This window comes from Hylobates moloch, unplaced genomic scaffold (genome assembly GCF_009828535.3).
Source record: "Hylobates moloch isolate HMO894 unplaced genomic scaffold, HMol_V3 SCAFFOLD_2, whole genome shotgun sequence".
NCBI classification, from domain to species: domain Eukaryota; kingdom Metazoa; phylum Chordata; class Mammalia; order Primates; family Hylobatidae; genus Hylobates; species Hylobates moloch.
In genome coordinates this window covers 38,387,833-38,414,266 of record NW_026652277.1, presented here as the reverse complement: position 1 = coordinate 38,414,266, position 26,434 = coordinate 38,387,833, and the positions used below count along the sequence as shown (strand labels likewise).

At 38.7% G+C, this 26,434-nt stretch overlaps 1 protein-coding gene across 1 annotated transcript in view; it reads right to left on the bottom strand.

The window, feature by feature from the left end:
• HPGDS (hematopoietic prostaglandin D synthase) overlaps positions 1 to 26,434 on the bottom strand; it is a 46,742-nt gene that overhangs the window by 5,956 nt on the left and 14,352 nt on the right. Inside the window, exons 4-5 of the mRNA XM_032138410.2 lie at positions 12,978 to 13,070; positions 3,774 to 3,883 (exon numbers count right to left, since the gene is read on the bottom strand). Of these exons, the coding sequence (XP_031994301.1) occupies positions 3,774 to 3,883; positions 12,978 to 13,070 (203 nt within the window). The remainder of the gene's footprint in view (positions 1 to 3,773; positions 3,884 to 12,977; positions 13,071 to 26,434) is intronic.

Below are 26,434 nucleotides of genomic sequence, written 5' to 3'. Positions count from 1 at the left end.
CTCTGTTATGGAGCCTCAGCTACAGAAAGGTAGAAAATAGAAAAGTAGAGAAGAACAATCTGATAAATTGATAGACTGCACATCAGGGGGGTCTTTGGTACATGGAACAAAAATCTTTAGACACTTCTAAATTGGAGAGCATCTGTTTCTACATTTATAATGATATGCAAAATACAGATGCCATGTCTGACAAATAGTAAAAACAATTAACACCAAAGTATATAACACTATTAATTATAATAGTTAATATTTAACACTTCCTACCTAGCCATAGGCACATATGCTAACATTTAATCCTGCCAACATACTTCAAAGTAGAGCCTGTTGTATCCCCACTTTACAAAGAGTTTGAACTATGAATAGGGAGTTAAGTGACAGCTAGTAAGAAGGGAATCAGGATTCAAGCCTGGCAGTTTGACTCCAGAGCCTAAATGTACTTATGTCAAAAAGTTGTACTTCTATCATCAAAGCTGAGCTTTATTATTTCCTGGCTAGGCCTATATATATACGTGTGTGTGTGTGCAGACCCTACACACCTTACGTTTATATCATGGAGTCAGTCAATGTAAATACTTTTGTGTCCAGATATCTCTATTCAAATCAGAAGGTGCTAATTAAATAGTATTTACAATAAATACTAAGTAGATAGTATGTGCTTAAGTAAATTGATAAGACTGCCTGCTATTTGTGCTGTGGCTTTCGGCTACAGGCTTTAGCTTTAACATGTACATAAATATTCATGCACAGCTGTTTTGTACAGCTGCTTGCACTGTGGTATTATACCCAGTGGTTAAGAACCTGGGGTTTGAGTCAGTGACGATTTGAATTCCTTCTGCACCACTTCTAGCTGAACAATTTTGGGTAAGTTGTTTACACTATGTGAAACTCTTGTTCTCTTACCTGGAAGATGAGGATAACAACAGTTTCATTCTAAAGGGATGCTTAAATTAGTTACTAATTTAAGCAATTGTATACCTAGGTGATGAGGCTATGGGATCTAAATTCAGCTGTCTGGGCTCAGTTCACAGTTCTGTCAGTTGTGTGACTTTGGGCAACTCTGTAACTTCTGTTTCTCAGTGTCTTCATCTGGAAAGTGAGCATGATAATAAAAAGCACTTATCTTGAAGGGGGAGAAGGAGGGCTGACTGAGATAACACATAGAGCTGAGAGTAACACAGGCACACGGTGTGCATTTGATGAGTGTGGTTCTGATGACTTATTCAACAAGTGTGTAATGCCTACTATGTAAAAGGCACTGTGATGGCAGTGGGGGATCAGTTGAATAATACAGACATGATTCCTACCGCCCGATGCATCCAGCTTGAGGAGACAAACACAAAAAAGTAATCACACACCACCTGCCAGTCTCTTTAAAATAGAGACTGTGATGAGCGTCCTAAAGGAAACCACTAGAAGCTGTAATAAAGACGTCTATTTAGAATTCTGCATAAAGATGAATAATTTGACAAATACATATCATTTTGCATTCATCTCTAAACAACAGTAATGAATATTTTTAAAAAGATAGAACCCACGAGGAAGTGGAAAGAGAGGAGATAAGAGCAAACAAAATTTGAAGCTAGTAAGCAGATGGGTGAATGGCACCTGCAAAGGGAAAGCCAAGAACCAATCCCATCAGTAACACGAAATCCTTAAATGGCTCAGGAAATGACCGGATATGTCTAGAACTGGGGTTAAGGAGGTTTGGAAGGGGATAAAATGAGGATTGGTGGAAAACTATTAAGCGGGTTTAGCATGGGATGTTCTTCATTTTACATTACTAGACAGCTGTCCCTTCCCCATTCTTAGTGGAAAACAGCCTAAGAATTTTTATAAATTTAGAAGCACAATATCAGAAATTTAGAACTCAAGGACTGATGAAGTTGAGAAATGCTTTCTAAAAGTAACGCAGAAAAGCCAAGAAATGGGAAATAGGAAAAGAGCCAACATCTGAATTACTGGAATTCTACTATAAGGAACAAAGAAAATAAAGGGGGAGGTAATCGTTAATGAAAGAATTAAAGGAAATTTCCTTAAACTAAAGGACATGGGTCCCAGATTGAACGGACTCACCAAGGAAACAGCACAATGGATGAAAACAAGATCATACCAAGACTCATCATTGCAAAATTTTAGAACTCTAAGGGCATGTGTTTTATAATCTTTCAGAGTGAAAAAAAATAGGTCACATACAAAAGGTCAGTAATTAAATTGAATTCAAATTTCTCAACAGCCTTTCAAATACTAATGAAAAATTAACTTTCATCAGAATTCTACACCCAGCCAAACTATAAAACAAGTTTGAGAATAAAATAAAAACATCTTTAGACAAACGAGGCCCCAAAAGCCCCAAACTTTTATTCCCTATGATCAGTAAGTTCTTAGAGGATTGTTCCACAAAAGCAAGGAAAGAAAACAGGAGAATGAACCCAGGAAAATATTAAAAAAAAAAAAAAATCCAGGGTAATAATAAAGATCTCAGGATGACAACGGTGACCAAGTATCTAGGACAACCATACCAGAGTGAAGCATTGTGGCTCACAAGATAGACATATCCATACCATCTGTCATAATCATATCTGCTGTCATCAAACCTTCATTTTAACTTTTGGAATACTAGAGGATGTGCCTCCAAATAAACAATGGAGTAAACAAAGAAAGAAGGCAGCATCCAGGAACAGGACTCCAGCTCCATAGAATGGCATCACTGGAATAACAGCAAAGGGAATTCCAATGATGACAGCTGTGCAGAAAACCTAGTGAACTCCGCAGAGAATGGAAGTCTCCTAGACAGAAAGCGCTCCAAGAAATATTGGAAATAACAGATGAACTGATACTACATTGACCATGTGGAAAATCGTATTGGCAGGCTATTGGATACTGTGGAAAGTCAGCAGTAAAAGTAAAAAGAAGCAAAAGAAAGCAATTACTAATTTTGAGGAAGAAAAGTGAGAAAGGAAATATAAAAGCATACTACAGTGCACAGTTCTGTGCATTATTTGCATAGCATACTAATCACAGGATATTTAACCAAAAAATTTTCACATCACAATATTGGGAGCTTGGTGAAAGGGAAGCAGAAAGGATGACTATGTAAGAGAAAAATTGTTATTACAGGTTGAGATCCCTTAATCCAACATGCTTGGAAACAGAATTGTCTTGAATTCCAGACTTTTTCAGATTTTGGAATATTTGCATATACATAATGAGATATATAGGGGATGGGGCCTAAATCTAAACACCAAATTCATTTATGTTTCATTTACACCTTATACACATAGCCTGAAGGTAATTTTATACAGTATTTTCAATAATTTTGCACATTTGCCAAAGTTTGTGTTAAGTACTTACATGTGGAATTTTCCACTTGTGCTGTCATCTTGGTGTTTAAAACGTTTTGGAGTTTGGGGCATTTTGGATTTCAGATTTTCAGGTTAGGAATGCTTAACCTGTACTATCATAAGTCCTGAGAAATCATTTACAATTGGTCAATGAGAGGAAGTCATATTTACATATCCTATAGAAATATGGAAATGTGTAAATCCTAAAGAAACTGCTAAACAAATTTTTAACAGGGTTGCATCTGGGGAGGAGTTAATGTGAAGGGGTACAATAGGGAATTGCTGTACTTTATTTTAAACTTTTAAAATATAATTTGATATTTTAAAATTATACATATTGTTTTGATATTAAGGAACTTTCTAAGGCACCTAACACAATGTCTGGCAGGTGGTGTGTAATTAATGCTAGGAATAGCAAATGGATCACATTACTTTCACATCTTGCTTTTTCTCTGCCCAAGGAAAACATGACATGAAATCATCCAGTGTGTCCACAATAGCATCAACATGACATTGTTCCATTTCTGTGTTTCCAGCCAAATCTATGGAATAGAGAGAGGCCCATCAATATGTTTGATTTACTATATTAAAAAGTTTGTTTTTAACAGATAGTATATTCATATGGTTGAAAATTCAAAAGAGTATAAAACAATATCCACTGAAGACTAGCTTCCATCCACCACATTTTGCTCCCTTACCTACCTACCTTACCAGTACCACTGTAATTAGTATTCTTACATTATTTCTTTATGAAAATACAAGCAAATAGAAATATATATCCCACTAGATATGCTTCCTCATCCCATGTCCCCTACATATCTTTCTTTACAAGTACCCAAAAGGTGTACTTGCTCTTTTTTTTTTTGGCTACATAGGGATTCCTTGAGGTAGATGTGCCACAATATATATATATATTTAATTATACTTTAAGTTTTAGGGTACAGGTGCACAACATGCAGGTTTGTTACATATGTATACATGTGCCATGTTGGTGTGCTGCACCCATTAACTCGTCATTTACATTAGGTATATCTCCTAATGCTATCCCTCCTGCCTCCCCCCACCCCACAACAGGCCCTGGTGTGTGATGTTCCCCTTCCTGTGTCCATGTGTTCTAATTGTTCAATTCCCACCTATGAGTGAGAAGAGTGAGAACATGCAGTGTTTGGTTTTTTGTCCTTGCGAAAGTTTGCTGAGAATGATGGTTTCCAGCTTCATCCATGTCCCTACAAAGGACATGAACTCATCATTTTTTATGGCTGCATAGTATTCCATGCTGTATATGTGCCACATTTTCTTAATCCGTCTATCATTGTTGGACATTTGACTTGGTTCCAAGTCTTTGCTATTGTGAATAGTGCTGCAATAAACATACGTGTGCATGTGTCTTTATAGCAGCATGATTTATAATCCTTTGGGTATATACCCAGTAATGGGATGGCTAGGTCAAATGGTATTTCTAGTTCTAGATCCCTGAGGAATCGCCACACTGACTTCCACAATGGTTGAACTAGTTTACAGTCCCACCAACAATGTAAAAGTGTTCCTATTTCTCCACATCCTCTCCAGCACCTATTGTTTCCTGACTTTTTAATGATGGCCATTCTAACTGGTGTGAGATGGTATCTCATTGTGGTTTTGATTTGCATTTCACTGATGGCCAGTGATGATGAGCATTTTTTCATGTGTCTTTTGGCTGTGTAAATGTCTTCTTTTGAGAAGTGTGTTCATATCCTTCGCCCACTTGTTGATGGGGTTGTTTTTTTTCATGTAAATGTGTTTGAGTTCTTTATAGATTCTGGATATTAGCCCTTTGTCAGATGAGTAGATTGCAAAAATTTTCTCCCATTCTGTAGGTTGCCTGTTCACTCTGATGGTAGTTTCTTTTGCTGTGCAGAAGCTCTTTAGTTTAATTAGATCCCATTTGTCAATTTTGGCTTTTGTTGCCATTGCTTTTGGTGTTTTAGACATGAAGTCCCTGCCCATGCCTATGTCCTGAATGGTATTGCCTAGGTTTTCTTCTAGGGTTTTTACGGTTTTAGGTCTAACATGTAAGTCTTTAATCCATCTTGAATTAATTTTTGTATAAGGTGTAAGGAAGGGATCCAGTTTCAGCTTTCTACATATAGCTAGCCAGTTTTCCCAGCACCATTTATTAAATAGGGAATCCTTTCCCCATTTCTTGTTTTTGTCAGGTTTGTCAAAGATCCGATGGTTGTAGATGTGTGGCATTATTTCTGAGGGCTCTGTTCTGTTCCATTGGTCTATATCTCTGTTTTGGTACCAGTACCATGCTGTTTTGGTTACTGTAGCCTTGTAGTATAGTTTGAAGTCAGGTAGCATGATGCCTCCAGCTTTGTTCTTTTTGCTTAGGATTGACTTGGCCATGCGAGCTCTTTTTTGGTTCCATATGAACTTTAAAGTAGTTTTTTCCAATTCTGTGAAGAAAGTCAGTGGTAGGTGGATGGGGATAGCATTGAATCTATAAATTACCTTGGGCAGTATGGCCATTTTCACGATATTGATTCTTCCTACCCATGAGCACGGAATGTTCTTCTGTTTGTTTGTATCCTCTTTTATTTCATTGAGCAGTGGTTTGTAGTTCTCCTTGAAGAGGTCCTTCACATTCCTTGTAAGTTGGATTCCTAGGTATTTTATTCTCTTTGAAGCAATTGTGAATGGGAATTCACTCATGATTTGGGTCTCTGTTTGTCTGTTATTGGTATATAAGAATGCTCGTGATTTTTGCACATTGATTTTGTATCCTGAGACTTTGCTGAAGTTGCTTATCAGCTTAAGGAGATTTTGGGCTGAGATGATGGGGTTTTCTAGATATACAATCATGTCATCTTCAAACAGGGACAATTTGACTTCCTCTTTTCCTAATTGAATACCCTTTATTTCCTTCTCCTGCCTGATTGCCCTGGCCAGAACTTCCAACACTATGTTGAATAGGAGTGGTGAGAGAGGGCATCCCTGTCTTGTGCTCATTTTCAAAGGGAATGCTTCCAGTTTTTGCCCATTCAGTATGATATTGGCTGTGGATTTGTCATAAATAGCTCTTATTATTTTGAGATACGTCCCATCAATACCTAATTTATTGAGTTTTTAGCATGAAGGGCTGTTGAATTTTGTCAAAGGCCTTTTCTGCATCTATTGAGATAATCATGTGGCTTTTGTCTTTGGTTCTGTTTATATGCTGGATTACGTTTATTGATTTGCATATGTTGAACCAGCCTTGCATCCCAGGGATGAAGCCCACTTGATCATGGTGGATAAGCTTTTTGATGTGTTGCTGGATTCAGTTTGCCAGTATTTTATTGAGGATTTTCCCATCGATGTTCACAGGGGTATTGGTTTAAACTTCTCTTTTTTTGTTGTGTCTCTGCCAGGCTTTGGTATCAGGATGATACTGGCCTCATAAAATGAGTTAGGGAGGATTCCCTCTTTTTCTATTGATTGGAATAGTTTCAGAAGGAATGGTACCAGCTCCTCCTTGTATCTCTGGTAGAATTCGGCTGTGAGTCCATCTGGTCCTGGACTTTTTTTGGTTGGTAAGCTATTAATTATTGCCTCAATTTCAGAGCCTGTTATTGGTCTCTTCAGAGATTCAACTTCTTCCTGGTTTAGTCTTGGGAGGGTGTATGTGTCAAGGAATTTATCCATTTCTTCTAGATTTTCTAGTTTATTTGCATAGACATGTTTATAGTATTCTCTGATGGTAGTTTGTATTTCTGTGGGATTGGTGGTGATATCCCCTTTATCATTTTTTATTGCATCTATTTGATTCTTCTCTCTTTTCTTCTTTTTTAGTCTTGCTAGCGGTCTGTCAATTTTGTTGATCTTTTCAAAAAATCAGCTCCTGAATTCATTGATTTTTTGAAGGGTTTTTTATGTCTCTATCTCCTTCAGTTCTGCTCTGATATTAGTTATTTCTTGCCTTCTGCTAGCTTTTGAATGTGTTTGCTCTTGCTTCTCTAGTTCTTTTAATTGTGATGTTAGGGTGTCAATTTTAGACCTTTCCTGCTTTCTCTAGTGGGTATTTAATGCTATAAATTTCCCTCTACACACTGCTTTAAATGTGTCCCAGAGATTCTGGTATGTTGTGGCTTTGTTCTCATTGGTTTCAAAGAACATCTTTATTTCTGCCTTCATTTCGTTATGTACCCAGTAGTCATTCAGGAGCAGGTTGTTCAGTTTCCATGTAGTTGAGCGGTTTTGAGTGAGTTTCTTAATCCTGAGTTCTAGTTTGATTGCACTGTGGTCTGAGAGACAGTTTGTTATAATATTTGTTCTTTCACATTTGCTAAGGAGTGCTTTACTTCCAACTATGTGGTCAATTTTGCAATAAGTGCGGTGTGGTGCTGAGAAGAATGTATATTCTGTTGATTTGGGGTGGAGAGTTCTGTAGATGTCTATTAGGTCCACTTGGTGCAGAGCTGAGTTCAATTCCTGGATATCCTTGTTAACTTTCTGTCTTGTTGATCTGTCTAATGTTGACAGTGGGGTGTTAAAGTCTCCCATTATTATTGTGTGGGAGTCTAAGTCTCTTTGTAGGTCTCTAAGGACTTGTTTTATGAATCTGGCTGCTCCTGTATTGGGTGCATATATATTTAGGATAGGTAGCTCTTCTTGTTGAATTGATCCCTTTACCATTATGTAATGGCCTTGTCTGTTTTGATCTTTGTTGGTTTAAAGTCTGTTTTATCAGAGACTAGGATTGCAACCCCTGCTTTTTTCTGTTTTCCATTTGCTTGGTAGATCTTCCTCCATCCCTTTATTTTGAGCCCATGTGTGTCTCTGCACATGAGATGTGTTTCCTGAATACAGCACACTGATGGGTCTTGACTCTTTATCCAATTTGCCAGTCTGTGTCTTTTAATTGGAGCATTTAGCCCATTTACATTTAAGGTTAATATTGTTATGTGTGAATTTGATCCTGTCATTATGATGTTAGCTGGTTATTTTGCTCATTAGTTGATGCAGTTTCTTCCTAACCTCGATGGTCTTTACAATTTGGCATGTTTTTGCAGTGGCTAGTACTGGTTGTTCCTTTCCATGTTTAGTGCTTCCTTCAGGAGCTCTTGTAGGGCAGGCCTAATGGTGACAAAATCTCTCAGCATTTCCTTGTCTGTAAAGGGTTTTATTTCTCCTTCTCTTATGAAGCTTAGTTTGGCTGGAAATGAAATTCTGGGTTGAAAATTCTTTCCTTTAAGAATGTTGAATATTGGCCCCCACTCTCTTCTGGCTTTTAGAGTTTCTGCGGAGAGATCAGCTGTTAGTCTTACGGGCTTTCTTTTGTGAGTAACCTGACCTTTCTCTTTGGCTGCCCTTAACATTTTTTCCTTCATTTCAACTTTGGTGAATCTGACAATTATGTGTCTTGGAGTTGCTCTTCTCAAGGAGTATCTTTGTGGCGTTCTCTGTGTTTCCTGAATTTGAATGTTGGCCTGCCTTGCTGGATTGGGGAAGTTCTCCTGGATAATATCCTGCAGAGTGTTTTCCAACTTGGTTCCATTCTCCCCGTCACTTTCGGGTACACCAATCAGATGTAGATTTGGTCTTTTCACGTAGTCCCATATTTCTTAGAGGCTTTGTTCATTTCTTTTTATTCTTTTTTCTCTAAACTGCTCACTTCATTTCATTCATTTGATCTTCCGTCACTGATACCCCTTCTTCCAGTTGATCGAATCAGCTACTGAAGCTTGTGCATTCGTCATGTAGTTCTCATGCCATGGTTTTCAGCTCCATCAGGTCCTTTAAGGAGTTCTCTGCATTGGTTATTCTAGTTAGCCATTTGTCTAATCTTTTTTCAAGGTTTTTAAACTTCTTTTCATGGGTTCAAACTTCCTCCTTTAGCTAGGAGAAGTTTGATCGTCTGAAGCCTTCTTCTCTCAACTCGTCAAAGTCATTCTCCATCCAGCTTTGTTCCATTCCTGGTGAGGAGCTGTGTTCCTTTGGAGGAGGAGAGGCACTCTGATTTTTAGAATTTTCGGTTTTTCTGCTCTGTTTTTTCCCCATCTTTGTGGTTTTATCTACCTTTGGTCTTTGATGATGGTGACGTACAAATGTGGTTTTGGTGTGGATGTCCTTTCTGTTTGTTAGTTTTCCTTCTAACAGTCAGGACCCTCAGCTGCAGGTCTTTTGGAGTTTGCTGGAGGTCCACTCCAGACCCTGTTTGCCTGGGTGTCAGCAGCAGAAGCTGCAGAACAGCAAATATTGGTCAACAGCAAATGTTGCTGCTTGATCGTTCCTCTGGAAGTTTTGTCTCAGAGGGGTACCTGGCCGTGTGAGGTATCAGTCTGCCCCTACTTGGGGGTGCCTCCCAGTTAGGCTACTCAGGGGTCAGGGACCCACTTGAGGAGGCAGTCTGTCTGTTCTCAGATCTCAAGCTTCATGCTGGGAAAACCACTACTGTCTCCCAAGCTGTCAGACAGGGATATTTAAGTCTGCAGAGGTTTCTGCTGCCTTTTGTTTGTCTATGCCCTGCCCCCAGAGGTGGAGTCTACGGAGGCAGGCAGACCTCCTTGAGCTGTGGTGGGCTTCACCCAGTTCGAGCTTCCTGGCAGCTTTGTTTACCTACTCAAGACTCAGCAATGGTGGGCACCCCTCCCCCAGCCTCGCTGCTGCCTTGCAGTTTGATCTCAGACTGCTGTGCTAGCAAAGAGCGAGGCTCCCTGAGCATAGGACCCTCTTAGCCAGGCATGGGATATAATCTCCTGGTGTGCCATTTGCTAAGACCGTTGGAAAAGCGCAGTATTAGGGTAGGAGTGACCCGATTTTCCAGGTGCCATCTGTCACCCTTTTCCTTGGCTAGGAAAGGGAGTTCCCTGATCCCTTGCGCTTCCCGGGTGAGGCAATGCCTCACCCTGTTTTGGCTCATGCTCGGTGCACTGCACCCACTGCTATGCACCTACTGTCTGACAATCCCCAGTGAGACAATCTCAGTACCTCAGTTGGAAATGAAGAAATCATTCGTTTTCTTCATCGCTCATGCTGGGAGCTGTAGACTGGAGCTGTTCCTATGTGGTCATCTTGGAACCGCCTCTCCCACAATTTATTTAACTAGCATCAACTGATTAGGTTTGTTTCCAGTCTTTTGTTAATACAAGCAACACTGCAATAAATAACCTGTACCTACATTATAATTTATTTTGTAAAAAGAATTGTTTTTATTTTTGCATACAGTTTTTGTCAGGAGCATTTGTTTTCTGACTGGAGACTAAAATTTTTAAATAATAGAGGGTTTTTTTTCTTTTGTCTCATTTGTTAATCATTATTTTTGGTAATAAATCATTGGTCTTCCTGCAAGTTTTCTCAATGGTGCCAATTTAAAATGCTTCTGTGTAGGAGCTTTCTAAAATGGATTGCTTTTGTAAAACTGTATAAATTTATTAAAAATTAAGAAACTGTATACTGACAGTGGATGAACTGTATGTAAATTATACCTCAATGAAGGTGTTAAAATTGAAAGAAAATTCTTGAGCGATTTAGAGTTCCTCTGTAAACTATATTTTTGTGTGTGTGATATTCAAAGGCTGATTATTTGTCTTTCTGACCTTAAATAGTCTTCAGAATTCTTCACTCATTTGCATCCCTACTTTGACTTCCACCTCAAGGCTTCAGCTAAAAATTTATGGAGGTGACTCCTTATTCAATATTTTTAGTCCTAAACCACAGGCTCATTTTTTGAGCCTCCTTTTGGATATATCTCTGATTACTCTTTTGGCCCCTGAACATTCTTCCACAAATCCTCAAATGCAGTCATCACAACTTTTCTCAAACCAGCTCTCCTTTTTTTTACCCAACAAATAATTACGGGCCTCAACTGTGACTCAGCCCCAAGTAGTGGCTGTATATAGTAGCATTGAATAGAAGAGGTAAATTCCTTGCCTGCATGGCACATATGGTCAGCTGGAGAAGGGAGACATTGAGGAGGGTATTGCAAGTTGAAAAAAGTATTTTAAACAGAAAAGAGAAAGAGACGAAAGAGAAGAGGAGAAGGAAGAAGAAAAGGAGGAAGTAGCAGTACACAGCGCATTGAGAACGGCAAACTCTGTCTATGCTATTCCTCTCCTGGTTAAATAGACTGCCTTCCACATGGCAACATCTATCTACTGTCTCTAAGATGATTCTACATCCACAAATTTTTCATATTTTTCTTGGTCTCTCTTCTTTGCCATCTGGACCATTTCAATGATCTCCTAATATGCTTCCCTGCAGTAGCCACAAATACAAAGTAACCACAATAATCTTCCCAAAATGCATAGCTTTAGTTATGCTGCTTTTCTAGATAAAAACCTACAGTTGCATAAGAAAAAAAGTCCATACTCTAGATCCTTCTGGATCTTTCTAATCAGATCCAATCTACTAAGCATTTCTCTAATTCTCTTCCACCTGCAAATTTGAAGTTCATTCTTCTTCTCATGCCATTGTCTCTCTGCTTAGAATGTTCTAGCCCAGAGATTCTCAAAGTGAGATCCACGGACCACCTGCATCATCTGGGAAATTGTTGAGAATGCAAATTCTTGGGACCCACCCAAGGTCTACTGACTCAAAGTTGCACTAAGTATATTTTAATGAGCATCCAGGTGACCCTGATGCACATAAAGTTTGAAAAGCACTGCCCAGGTCCAAGTCTTCCTTTTGAAATTCTAGCTATCTTTGAGCCTAAACTTAAATTTCATTTTCACTTTAAAGCCTAATTTCCTTGGTCATAAATAATTTCCATTTCTTCTAAACTTTCAAAATAACTTTATTTGTTGAAACGTTAGTGTAACACAAAACTTTGTATTTTTAAAATACACTATTTCATTCCAAAATGAGGTTTAGTATTCGTGGCCCATTTTATTTGTGAGCTAACTATGTATGTGTCTATGGCTTGGATCATAGCAGTGGCAGTGGTGGTGGGGAGATAGGTTTGAGAGAATGGTGGTTCTACAGATTGATTGAAAGAAACGAGCTTTAAAAGAAGCGAAAAGTAGCTTTTGGCTCAAAAAGAGTGTGAGAATAGTTTGAGGGAAGAGAGAAGAAGACAGTGGAGCATAGGATGGGAGAAAGTGTGTCAGGCAAAAACAAGAACAGTTTCTGTTGTTTCTTTTCTAATATCATGGGTGTGGGCACTAATGCAACAATCCAGAAGCCAACTGTCCCCTTCAAGTTTCCTCAGATGGCACTGAGTGGAAGCAAAGAAACTCCCTATTTTTTTCAGCATGATTAGGATGAAGGACATTACTGAGTATATAATTTTAATAGTCTAAGAAATTTCAACCTCCATATGCCATATGTATTTTCTGCTAAGTAATTTTCTCTAATAACTTACAATATGCATACTAGCCAAAGTTTGGAATGAAACATGCTTGTCCAATTTTTCAGCTAAACTCCAAAAAGGGCTTGGAGAGCAAACAGATGTAAGGCATGAAAAGCAGGAGGCGATATAAAATAAAATTGTCTAATTGTCCAGGGAACTCATAGAAAGTTAAACTGATACAGGTGGTATATTTATACTTTTCTCTTATTTAATTCCATTCTTATTTGTACTATAGTATGCTATGCTAAAGTCATTTAATGAATATTGCATATATATCATGTGTTTGTTTCAGTTATCAAAAATCTTAAGCAAAATAAACACGTTACCTGTGTTTTTGGTCAAATATCTTGCTATCGCTAGGCTCTGGTGAAGGGTAAGTCCATTAACTTCCAAAATGGGGATTTTTCCAAATGGGAGAGCTTAAAATAAAATGAGCAAAGAATTAACTTCATAACAAAACCAGAAGTTATATTACTTCCATTTTTACTGATCATTGTGAAAACAAAGCATGATTTTATGAAATCATGAAATTCTTAAATATTTTTAAAGGAACACTTGACAACCTGTAGTGGAATATTTACATTTTATAAGTTTTGTTTAAGTTGTTAGAAAACCTGATTTAAAATTAGTGACAGAATTGGTTCTTAAGCCCAGGTTTATAGTGACACCATATACTATACTGTATTTTACATGCTTATTGTTAAAAAAATTAATTGTAAAGCTTCATTATTTTTTGTAGCCTCAACTGCAGATTATTAAAATAGTAGTCTGAGGATTATGGAGAGTTTGATATACATATTGAGTTATGGTAAGAACTTAGCCATAGCCTTTTTAAAATTAATACATAATAATTGTACATACTATGGGGTACATGATACATGCACGCAATGTAATGATCAGGAAATTTTTTATTTCTTATTTAATTTCTTCATTGACCTAGTGATCATTCAGGACCATGTTGTTTAATTTCCTTATATTTGTATAGTTTCCAAAGCTCTTTTTATTATTGATTTCTAGTTTTATTCCATTGTGGTCTGAGAAAATACTTGATATAATTTCAATTTTTAAAGATTTATTAAAAAAAATTTGTTGAGATGTGTTTTGTGGCTTAACATATGGCCCATCCTGTGTGCTGCTAAGAAGAATGTGCGGTCTGTAGCTTATGGATAAAAAAAATTTTTTTTGAGATGGAGTCTTGCTCTGTCGCTGAGGCTGGAGTGCAGTGGTGCGATCTTGGCTCACTGCAACTTCCACCTCCCAGGTTCAAGCGATTCTCCTGCCTCAGCCTCCTGAGTAGCCGGGACTACAGGTTTGTGCCACCACACCCAGATAAGTTTTGTATTTTCAGTAGAGATGGGGTTTTGCTATGTTGGCCAGGCCGATCTTGAATTCCTGACCTCAAGTGATCCACCTACCTCAGCCTCCCAAAGTGCTAGGATTACAGGCGTGAGCAACCATGCCCAGCCTGTGGATGAAATGTTCTGTAAATGTCTGTTAGGTCCATTTGGTCTATAGCACAGATTCAGCCCAGTGTTTCTTTGTTGGTTTTCTGGCTAGATTATCTGTCCAGTGCTGACAGGGAAGTGTTGACATCCCCAACTCTTATTATATTAGGATCTATCTCTAACTTTAGTTCTAACAATATTTGCTTCATATATTTGGGTGCACATATACTTACAATTATTATATCTTCTTGCTGAATTGACCACTTTATTATTATATAATGACTTTTCCTCTTTTTACATTTTTTACTTAAAGTCTATTTTGTCTGCTATAAACATTGCTACTCCTGCATGCTTTTGGTTTCTGTTTGTATGGAATATTTTTTCCATTCCTTCATTTTTAGTCTATGTGTATCTTTTCAGGTGAATGGAATTAATTGTAAGCAGCAGATAGTTGGCTTTTATTTTGTTTTGGATTCAGCCAGTTTGTATCTTTTTAATTGGGGAATTTAAATCATTTATATTCATTGATAGATAAGGGCTTATTTATCTTTGTGATTTAGTGGTTATCTATAGTAATAACTTTTTATTTATTTCTCTTTCTCATTTATGTATCTGCTCTACCAGTTAGTTTTATACTTTCATGTGTTTTCATGATGGTAGATATCATCCTTTCACTTCCAGATGTAGGGCTTCCTTAAGCATTTCTTGTAGGAACAGTCTATTGGTGATACATTTCCTCAGTTTTCTGCTTGTGTGAGAAAGACTATTTCTCCTTCATTTTTTTATTATACCTTAAGTTCTAGGGTACATGTGCACAACATGCAGGTTTGTTACATAGGTATACATGTGCCATGTTGGTGTGCTGCACCCATTAACTCGTCATTTACATTAGGTATATCTCCTAATGCTATCCCTCCCAATACCCCCACCCCCCAACAGGCCCCAGTGTGTGATGTTCCCCATTCTGTGTCCAAGTGTTCTCATTGTTCAGTTCCCACCTATGAGTGAGAACATGCAGTGTTTGGTTTTCTGTCCTTGCGATAGTTTGCTCAGAATGATGGTTTCCAGCTTCATCCATATCCCTACAAAGGACATGAACTCATCCTTTTTTATGGCTGCATAGTATTCCATGGTATGTATGTACCACATTTTCTTAATCCAGTCTATCATTGATGGACATTTGGGTTGGTTCTAAGTCTTTACTATTGTTAATAGTGCTGCAGTAAACATACATGTGCATGTGTCTTTATGGTAGCATGATTTTTAATCCTTTGGGTATATACCCAGTAATGGGATCACTGGGTCAAATGGTATTTCTATATCTAGATCCTTGAGGAATCGCCACACTGTCTTCCACAATGGTTGAACTAGTTAACACTCCCACCAACAGTGTAAAACTGTTCCTATTTCTCTACATCCTCTCCACCACCTGTTGTTTCCTGACTTTTTAATGATCACCATTTTAACTGGTGTGAGATGGTAACTCATTGTGGTTTTGATTTGCATTTCTCTGATGACCAGTGATGATGAGCATTTTTTCATGTGTCTGTTGACTGCATAAATGTCTTTTTTTGAGAAGTGTCTGTTCATATCCTTTGCCTACTTTTTGATGGGGTTGTTTGATTTTTTCTTGTAAATTTGTTTATGTTCTTTGTAGATTCTGGATATTAGCCCTTTGTCAGATGGATAGAATGCAAAATTTTTCTCCCATTCTGTAGGTTGCCTGTTCACTCTGATGGTAGTTTCTTTTGCTGTGCAGAAGTTCTTTAGTTTAATTAGATCCCATTTGTCAATTTTGGCTTTTGTTGCCATTGCTTTTGGTGTTTTAGACATGAAGTCCCTGCCCATGCCTATGTCCTGAATGGTATTGCCTAGGTTTTCTTCTAGGGTTTTTACGGTTTTAGGTCTAACATTGAAGTCTTTAATCCATCTTGAATTAATTTTTGTATAAGGTGTAAGGAAGGGATCCAGTTTCAGCTTTCTACATATGGCTAGCCAGTTTTCCCAGCACCATTTATTAAATAGGGAATCCTTTCCCCATTTCTTGTTTTTGTCAGGTTTGTCAAAGATCAGATGGTTGTAGATGTGTGGCATTATTTCTGAGGGCTCTGTTCTGTTCCATTGGTCTATATCTCTGTTTTGGTACCAGTACCATGCTGTTTTGGTTACTGTAGCCTTGTAGTATAGTTTGAAGTCAGATAGCGTGATGCCTCCAGCTTTGTTCTTTTTGCTTAGGATTGACTTGGTCATGCGAGCTCTTTTTTGGTTCCATATGAACTTTAAAGTAGTTTTTTCCAATTCTGTGAAGAAAGTCAGTGGTAGGTGGATGGGGATGGCATTGAATCTATAAATTACCTTGGGCAGTATGGCCATTTTCACGATATTGATTCTTCCTACCCATGAGCACGGAATGTTCTTCTGTTTGTTTGTATCCTCTTTTATTTCATTGAGCAGTGGTTTGTAGTTCTCCTTGAAGAGGTCCTTCACATTCCTTGTAAGTTGGATTCCTAGGTATTTTATTCTCTTTGAAGCAATTGTGAATGGGAATTCACTCGTGATTTGGCTCTCTGTTTGTCTCTTATTGTTGTATAGAAATGCTTGTGATTTTTTGTACATTGATTTTGTATCCTGATACTTTGCTGAAGTTGCTTATCAACTTAAGGAGATTTTGGGCTGAGATGATGGGGTTTTCTAAATATACAATCATGTCATCTTCAAACAGGGACAATTTGACTTCCTCTTTTCCTAATTGAATACCCTTTATTTCTTTCTCTTGCCTGATTGCCCTGGCCAGAACTTCCAACACTATGTTGAATAGGAGTGGTGTGAGAGGGCATCCCTGTTTTGTGCTCATTTTCAAAGGGAATGCTTCCAGTTTTTGCCCATTCAGTATGATATTGGCTGTGGGTTTGTCATAAATAGCTCTTATTATTTTGAGATATGTCCCATCAATACCTAATTTATTGAGAGTTTTTAGCATGAAGGGCTGTTGAATTTTGTCAAAGGCCTTTTCTGCATCTATTGAGATGATCATGTGGTTTTTGTCTTAGGTTCTGTTTAGGTGATGGATTACATTTATTGATTTGCATATGTTGAACCAGCTTTGCATCCCAGGAATGAAGCCAACTTGATCTTCGTGGATAAGCCTTTTGATGTACTGCTGGATTCATTTTGCCAGTATTTTATTGAGGATTTTCCCATCAATGTTCATCAGGGATATTGGTCTAAAATTCTCTTTTTTTGTTGTGTCTCTGCCAGGCTTTCATATCAGGGTGATGCTGGCATCATAAAATGAGTTAGGGAGGATTCCCTCTTTTTCTATTGATTGGAATAGTTTCAGAAGGAATAGTACCATCTCCTCTATGTACCCCTGGTAGAATTTGGCTGTGAATTCATCTGGTCCTGGACTTTTTTTGGCTGGTGGGCTATTAATTATTGCCTCAATATCAGAGCCTGTTATGGGTCTATTCAGGGATTCAACTTCTTCCTGGGTTAGTCTTGGGAGATTGTATGTGTCCAGCAATTTATCCATTTCTTCTAGATTTTCTGGTTTATTTGTGTAGAGATGTTTATAGTATTCTCTGATGGTAGTTTGTATTTCTGTGGGATCGGTGGTGATATCCCCTTTATCATTTTTTATTGCATCTATTTGATTCTTCTCTCTTTTCTTCTTTATTAGTCTTGCTAGCAGTCTATCAATTTTGTTGATCTTTTCAAAAAACAAGCTCCTGGATTCACTGATTTTTTGAGGGTTTTTTTGTTTCTCTGTCTCCTTCAGTTCTTTTCTGGTCTTACTTATTTCTTGCCTTCTGCTAGCTTTTGAATGTGTTTGCTCTTGCTTCTCTAGTTCTCTTAATTGGGATGTTAGGGTGTCAATTTTAGGTCTTTCCTGCTTTCTCTTGTGGGCATTTAGTGCTATAAATTTCCCTCTACACACTGCTTTAAATGTGTCCCAGAGATTTTGGTACGTTGTGTCTTTGTTCTCATTGGTTTCAAAGAACATCTTTATTTCTGCCTTCATTTCGTTATGTACCCAGTAGTCATTCAGGAGCAGTTTGTTCAGTTTCCATGTATTGGTGTGGTTTTGAATGAGTTTCTTAATCCTGAGTTCAAATTTGATTGCACTGTGGTCTGAGAGACAGTTTCTTGTGATTTCCATTCTTTTACATTTGCTGAGGAGTGCTTTACTTCCAACTATGTGGTCAATTTTAGAATAAGTGTAGTGTGGTGCTGAGAAGAATGTATATTCTGTTGATTTAGGGTGGAGAGTTCTGTAGATGTCTATTAGGTCTGCTTGGTGCAGAGCTGACTTTAAGTCCTGGACATCATTGTTAACCTTCTTTCTCATTGATCTGTCTAATATTGACAGTGAGGTGTTAAAGTCTCCCATTATTATTGTGTGGGAGCCTAAGTCTCTTTGTAGGTCTCTAAGGACTTGCTTTATGAATCTAGATGCTCTTGTACTGGGTGCATATATATTTAGGATAGTTAGCTCTTCTTGTTGAATTGATCCCTTTACCATTATGTAATGGCCTTCTTTATCTCTTTTGATTTACGTTGGTTTAAAGTCTGTTTTATCAGAGAGTTGGATTGTAACCCCTGCTTTTTTTTGTTTTCCATTTGCTTGGTAGATATTCCTCCGTCCCTTTATTTTGAGCCTATGTGTGTCTCTGCACGTGAGATGGGTCTCCTGAATACAGCACACTGATGGGTCTTGACTCTTTATCCAGTTTGCCAGTCTGTGTCTTTTAATTGGAGCATTTAGGCCATTTACATTTAAGGTTAATATTGTTATGTGTGAATTTGATCCTGTCATTATATTAGCTGGTTATTTTGCCCATTAGTTGATGCAGTTTCTTCCTTGCATTGGTGGTCTTTACAATTTGGCAGGTTTTTGCAGTGGCTGGTATCGGTTGTTTCTTTCCATGTTTAGTTCTTCCTTCAGGAGCTCTTGTAAGCAGGCCTGGTATTGACAAAATCTCTCAGCATTTCCTTGGCTGTAAAGGATTTTATTTCTCCTTCTCTTATGAAGCTTATTTTGGCTAGATATGAAATTCTGGGTTGAAAATTCTTTTCTTTAAGAGTGTTGAATATTGTCCCCCACTCTCTTCTGGCTTGTAGAGTTTCTGCCGAGAGACCCACTGTTAGTCTTACGGGCTTCCCTTTGTGGGTAACCCGACCTTTCTCTCTGGCTGCCCTTAACATTTTTTCCTTCATTTCAACCTTGGTGAATCTGACAATTATGTGTCTTGGAGTTGTTCTTCTCAAGGAATATCTTTGTGGTATTCTCTGTATTTCCTGAATTTGAATGTTGGCCTGTCTTGCTAGGTTGGGGAAGTGCTCCTGGATAATATCCTGAAGAGTGTTTTCCGGCTTGGTTCCATTCTCCCCATCACGTTTAGGTACACCAATCAAATGTAGATCTGGTCTTTTCACATAGTCCCATGTTTCTTGGAGATTTTGTTCATTTCTTTTTACTCTTTTCTCTCTAAACTTCTCTTCTTGCTTCATTTCATTAATTTGATCTTCAATCACTGATACCCTTTCTTCCACTTGATCAAATCAGCTACTGAAGCTTGTGCATGCATCACAATGTTCTCATCCCATGGTTTTCAGCTCCATCAAGTCATTTAAGGTCTTCTCTACACTGTTTATTCGAGTTAATAATTAATTATTATCTAATTAATCTAGTTAATTAGATTCATCCAATCTTTTTTCAAGGTTTTTAGCTTCCTCATGATGGGTTCAAACATCCTCCTTTAGCTCGGAGAATTTTGTTACTGCCGACCTTCTGAAGCCTACTTCTGTCAACTCGTCATTCTCCATCCAGCTTTGTTCCGTCACCGGCAAGGAGCTGCGATCCTTTGGACAAGAAGAGGTGCTGTGATTATTAGAATTTTCAGCTTTTCTGCTCTGGTTTCTCCCCATCTTTGTGGTTTTATCTACTTTTGGTCTTTGATGATGGTGACCTACAGATTGGGTTTTGGCGTGGATGTCCTTTTTGTTGATGTTGATGCTATTCCTTTCTGTTTGTTAGTTTTCCTTCTAACAGTCAGGTCCCTCAGCTGCAGGTCTGTTGGAGTTTGCTGGAGGTCCACTTCAGACCCTGTTTGCCGGGATATCACCAGCGGAGGCTGCAGAACAGCAAATATTGCAGAACAGCAAATATTGCTGCCTGATCCTTCCTCTGGAAGCTTCGTCTCAGAGGGACATCCAGCTGTATGAGGTGTCAGTCAGTCCCTACTGGGAGCTGTCTCCCAGTTAGGCTACTCGGGGGTCAGGGACCCACTTGAAGAGGCACTCTGTCCATTCTCAGAACTCAAACACCATGCTGGGAGAACCACTGCTCTCTTCAGAGCTGTCAGACAGGGACGTTTAAGTCTGGAGAAGTTTCTGCTGCCTTTTGTTCAGCTATGCACTGTCCCCAGAGGTGGTGTCTACAGAGGCAGGCAGGCCTTCTTGAGCTGCGGTGGACTCCACCCAGTTCGTGTTTCCCAGCCGCTTTGTTTACCTACTCAAGCCTCAGCAATGGCAGACGCCCCTCCCCCAGCTAGGCTGCCGCCTTGCAGTTCAATCTCAAACTGCTGCACAAGCAGTGAGCAAGGCTCCGTGGGCGTGGGACCCCATGCCACAATACAGTCTGTCACAGCTTCCTTTGGCTAGGAAAGGGAAATCCCCCAACCTCTTGTGCTTCCTGGGTGAGGCAATGCCCCACCCTGCTTCAGCTTGTCCTCCATGGGCTGCACCCACTGACCAACCAGTCCCAGTGAGATGAACCAGGTACCTCAGTTGGAAATGCAGAAATCATCTGTCTTCTGCATCAGTCACGCTGGGAGCTGCAGACCAGAGCTGCTCCTATTCAGCCATCTTGGAATAGATCTCTCCTTCATTTTTGAAGGATAACTTTGCTGGCCATAGTATTCTTGGCTGGCAGGTTTTTTTTTTTTTTTTTTTTTTCAGCACTTTGAACATATCATTCCATTGTCTCCTGGCCTGTAAAATCTCTGCTGAGAAATCTGCTGTTAGTCTGATAGGGAGTCCTTTACATATGACTTGACACTTTTCTCTTGCTATTTTTGGAATTCTCTTTGTTCTTGAGGACAAAGTCAAATTTGACAACTTGACAAACTTGACAGTTTTGACTTTAATGTTTAATGACTTTAATGTTGAATCTGTACCTGAGCTTCATGTATCTGGATGTCTAAATCTCTTGCTAGACTTGAGAGAAGTTTTAACTATCATTTTGTTAATTGGTTTTCTATGCCTTTGTCCATCTCTTCTTCTGGAATTCCCAAAATCCCCAAATTCAAACATTTGGTTGCTTTATGGTTTCCCAAATGATGTAATGCAGGCTTTCTTCATCCTTTTTCATTCTCTTATTTTATTTTTTTTCTTTGGTCTGGCTGGGTTATTTCAAAAGACCTGTCTTCAAGTTCAGAAATTCTTCTGCTTGATCTAGTCTATTGTTGAAGCTCTAGTTGTATTTTTTTTATTTCATTCATTGAATTCTTTAGCTCCAGCATTCTGTTTGGATATTTTTTATATCTATCTGTTATACTGAATTTCTCATTCAGATCATTGTCTTCCTGATTTCTTTGTATTATCTGTATTCTTTTGTATCTCACTGAGTTTCTTTAATACCATTATTGTCCATTCTTTTTCAGGCATTTCATGTATTTCCTTTTTTATGGAATTGGTTACTGGAGAATTATTGGGTTCCTTTGGAGATGTCTTGTTTCCTTGCTTTTTCATATTTCTTGTGTCTTTATGTTGATTTCTGTGCATCTGGTATAATAGTCGCTCCTTTCAGTTTTATGGATTGATTTTTGTAGGGAAAGTCTTTTTCCTATAGATGTATCTATAGTGTTGGTTGAGTAGGGTACTTTAGCTTTGATTCTAAGTAGGTGCAATAATGTAGTCTTCATATGATTTCTTCAGCTATAGTCAGCGTCAGTGCTGTCTGTGAGTTTCTCAGTGGCTTAGGCTGTAGTTATTAGTGGAGGCTGTGGCAAGGCTTTGCTGGGCAGGGGGATGCCAAGTGGATTCATCCTCAGGCACTAGTGGTGGCTACAGTGGCCTGGGTGTGTGGATTTCTAGGCCCCTGAATGGGATGCACTGGTACCAGCAGTGCTGGGTAAGGCAGATCCAGCCCCCCAGACAATGCTTGTGAGTCCCAATGACAGTGGCAAGCAGAACAGGTGACCTCAAGCCCCTGGATGATGTGCACAAGCACTGGTGGTGGCTGGTGGAGTAGGTTGATCCTCAGGCCACTGGACAATGCATTCAGGAATTGGCAGCAGCAGTGACAGGCAAGATAGGCCTGTCCTCAGGTCTCCTGAGAATGCATGTTTGCACCAGTGGCAGCAGGCAGGGCACGTGGATCCCCAGACCCCTGGATAATGTGCTTGGGTGCCAATGGCAGTGGTAGTGGGTGGGGTGGACTGGTCCTCAGGCCCCCAGATGGTGCACATAAATGCTAGTGGTGATGAGTGTGGCAGTACTATCCTCAGGTCCTGGAATGGCATATCGGTGAGCTGGTCCCCAGGCTTCATAAAGGTGCATGAAGGTACACTGTGGCCCTGATACTAGAGAAGGTATGGTTGCTGTCTGTGGCAACAGCCCCAGGCAGGCAGCTCTCAGACTCTGGAGAGTGCATGCTTTAGCCTCCTGTGTTACAGCAGCAGCCACTCTGGTATGCAACACTGTCTATTCCCCAAGGTTTGGGACACTACATGGGCTAAAGTGCTGGGGACCCAGCCACAACACTAAGTGAAGCCAGCATTGCAATGCTGCAGCCCTCTGGGTTGTTGTGGGGGGATGTCAGCAGGGCTCCAGGGATGTGGAGATGCACGGGCTTTTGGGTTCCAGGGCAAGATATAGTCTTTCTTGTGGGGACTGGGCTCTCCAAGTGGCACCATGATGCAGCTACTTGGGTCTCAGGGGGTGTGTAGGACACAGCACAAACTTCCTCTCTGGAACAATGTTCTCACATGGACTCCAGGCACTCCCTACCCTAGTCTCAGGGCCCATAAGGCCCAAGGGGGCTCTCCCATGGCTAGAATTGCAGGAGTCTGCAGAGTAAATGTGGACCACTGGGGATATCTCTCTTACCTTTTCCCCACAATGGGGAGTCCCTCCTGGCTCCAAGCTGATTCCAGCTACGTCAGCTGCTTTGCTTCCTTTTCTTTCTGTGCCTCAGAGGTTTCCCATCACTTCCCAGCTGAATTCCAGTCTTCTCTCTTAGATGCTGTATTAGATGTGTGGTTATCTACTTGCTATTTTGATCCTTCTTTGAGGAGATGAGTGTCAGGTACCTCTAGTCATTAATTTTGAAGCCCCACTTCATTTTGATGAGGGACTATTTGAAATGTATAGCAAGGCAGCAAGCATTTTTGCATAAATATCGGACAGACTGATAGCAGATACCATATTAATATTTTATCTGTAAATCCTACTATTTTCTTATCTAAACTTACTATTATATTTTTATCACAAAGTAATATACATTTATTATAGAAAAATTATAAACTGATAAAAATAATTCAGCCACATAGTTTTAACCATTTTAATATTTTAATTGATTTCCCATATATATTTTAAAACAAATTGTAATGCATATAATGTTTTGTAAATCACTTTTCATTTCACAGTATCTTTTAAACATCTTTCTAAATCAATGAAACATCATCTTTTTTTAATGACTACATAATACTTTGCCATGTGTATTGATCACAATTTTCCCAACCAGTGCCTTAGTTTTGGACATAAAATTATTTTAAGAGAGAAAAGAATAAAGTGCCAGTCACAGTCTGATGACCCTCACACAACTACTAGAATCAACTTTGTGTATCTCCTTCAAGTATCTTTCATATGCACACCTAAATAAGTATAAGAGAACTGTACTTCACATACAGAATAAAAATACCTTTAAGTACTTACCTTTAAGTAATGAGTGTCCCAACTACTATTTTTGGTGCCTGAGATACTTCAGTGAGCAAAACAAAGTCTCAAATGAAATTGACATGAGTTGGGATGCCTTATTTGAAGCAAAATATGTGAACAAGAAGGAATCAAAATGCCTAATTTTTTCGCAGGGAGGGTTTTTTTTGTGCTAGGCATTGTACTAAATATTTAGCATGCCCATTAGGTCTTCTTTTACTTACAACAACCCTATGAATGAAGTAGGTGATAACTATCTCATTTTATAAATGAAGGGATGAAGTTAAGAGGTTATATAAATTGCACTGGTCACACACCTGGTAAAGGTAAGCTTCACACTGAGGTCACTTGGAACCCTTGCCCAGCTGTTTTCTTAGTTCTATGAGCCATGTTTTGAGGAAGATATTAAAAATCAGAGCAAGCTCAGAGAATAGTCTCCAAATTAGTGAGAGATTTGAAAATCTTATTTTTTTGAGGATTGGTTGAAGAACCTTGGCACTCTTCACCTGGAGGAGATAAAACTAGCTAAGTGGAACATAACCACCTCAAATAGGACAGAACTATCAAATAGAAGAAAAATTTGACTTATTCTGACTACCTCTAAAATGTGAAACTAGAATCAAAGGGTAGTAGAATAAAGGGCAGATGAAGAATAATTTTGTTCTCATTAGAGCCATTGACAACTGAATGTGTTTTCTTGTGAGATAGTGAGCTTTTAGCTACTGAAAGTGTTTGAGCCAACCTTGGGATAACTGCCCACAACTGGAACATTGGGCTGCATCTAACACGAAGACATTTAAGAAGGCAAATGCTAAGTCCTTCATTTGATTCCAGAAAAAATAATAATAATTCCAGTGTTGTTGGAGGTGTCAATAGGAGTATTCTAAAGCCTTGAAAGCATTAAGGAGTTTTGTTACACTGAATATGAGGCCTCAATGTGATGTGGCTGGCAAAATAATTACAGTGATCTTGGTAAAATGTCTTACAATGATGTCTAGTCTTGTGACAGGGATGATGGTCCCATTTTGCTCTGTGCTGTTCTTGTGCCTTAAACACTGTGTTCTCCATAGGTATCACACCTTAAATGGCAGATGTACAGTAACAGGAACTTGTTTGGAGGATACCTACTTGAGTGGTGAAGAAATGCTAATTGGGGAATATAAATGAGCACTCAAGAAAGAAAAGTGAATTGTCCTTTGGACCCGGATGTGATTGTAAATCTCAGATAGTCCAGGGAAAAATGGCATCTAAATCAAGAAGTAGAGTCAGGGATGGGAAAGTTGGACTAAAATTCACAATGATTACCAGAGAAATTAACAAGGAAGTTCCAAAATTTGTTATGTAGGTAGAGGTACAGATGCATGAATTAAATGGGACCCAGTTACAAATTCTGCCAAAGACCTTTATCTTCACTCAGCACATTTGTATTGAACTAACCACTCAGCAATAGCTTTTTTCTATGATGTCTTTAAAGAAACTAGGTTTCTTTAAATATTTGGTTGTAAAAGGAGTAAACTGGTTCTCCATGGATTAAAATTATTAAGTACAAGACCAATCTATGAAAGCTATAAGGAGACAGATCTCAACTTTGTGTAAGGAATAGTCTTTCAAAATTAGTCTCCCTTCTATTTTCTGTTCTCTCTTTCCAGAATTTTATTTGAAAGTTGGACCTCCTAAACTGAGCCTCAAGTTTCCTTTCTTTCTTCTTTTATTTTTCATTTATTTGTCCTATTTTTGTACTTTTGGGAAAAATATCCTTATTTTTTGTCATTTTATTGATGTGTTTGTATCGTATTTTTAATTTTCAAGAACTGTTTGTCTCTGAATATTTCTTTTGACAGCACCCCTTTGTTAAAAGAAAAACTTCAGCCAAATTAAATTTAAAGGAGTTTAACTGAGCAATGAACGATTTGCAAATTGGGAAGTCCCCAGAATCACAGCAGAATCACAGGGGCTCCAGGGGAGGCCTCATGATCAGAACAAATTTATAGACAAAAAAAGTAAAGTGACATACAAAAATCAGAAGTGAGGTACAGAAACAACTGGATTGGTTACAGCCCAGAGTTTGCCTTATTTGAACACAGTTTGAACACTCAGCAGTATATGAGTGGTTGAAGTGTAGCTGCTGGGATTGGCCAAGACTCAGCTCTTCTTATAGGTGCATATTCCTAAGTTAGGTTTTAATCTTGTCTACTTATTAAGTTAGGTTAGAATTCATCTACAGGGACTCAAATATAGTAGTACAGAGTCCTTCTCAGGCCATATTTAGTTTGCTATTACAGTGTTCTTGTTTCATGGATAGAATATCTTCTCTTATTTCTCTGAGGATTTTAAAAAATATTTGAAGTGGTTTTTTTTTCTTGCTAAATCATCTTGGTTTCCTCAGAGTTGCTTTTTTT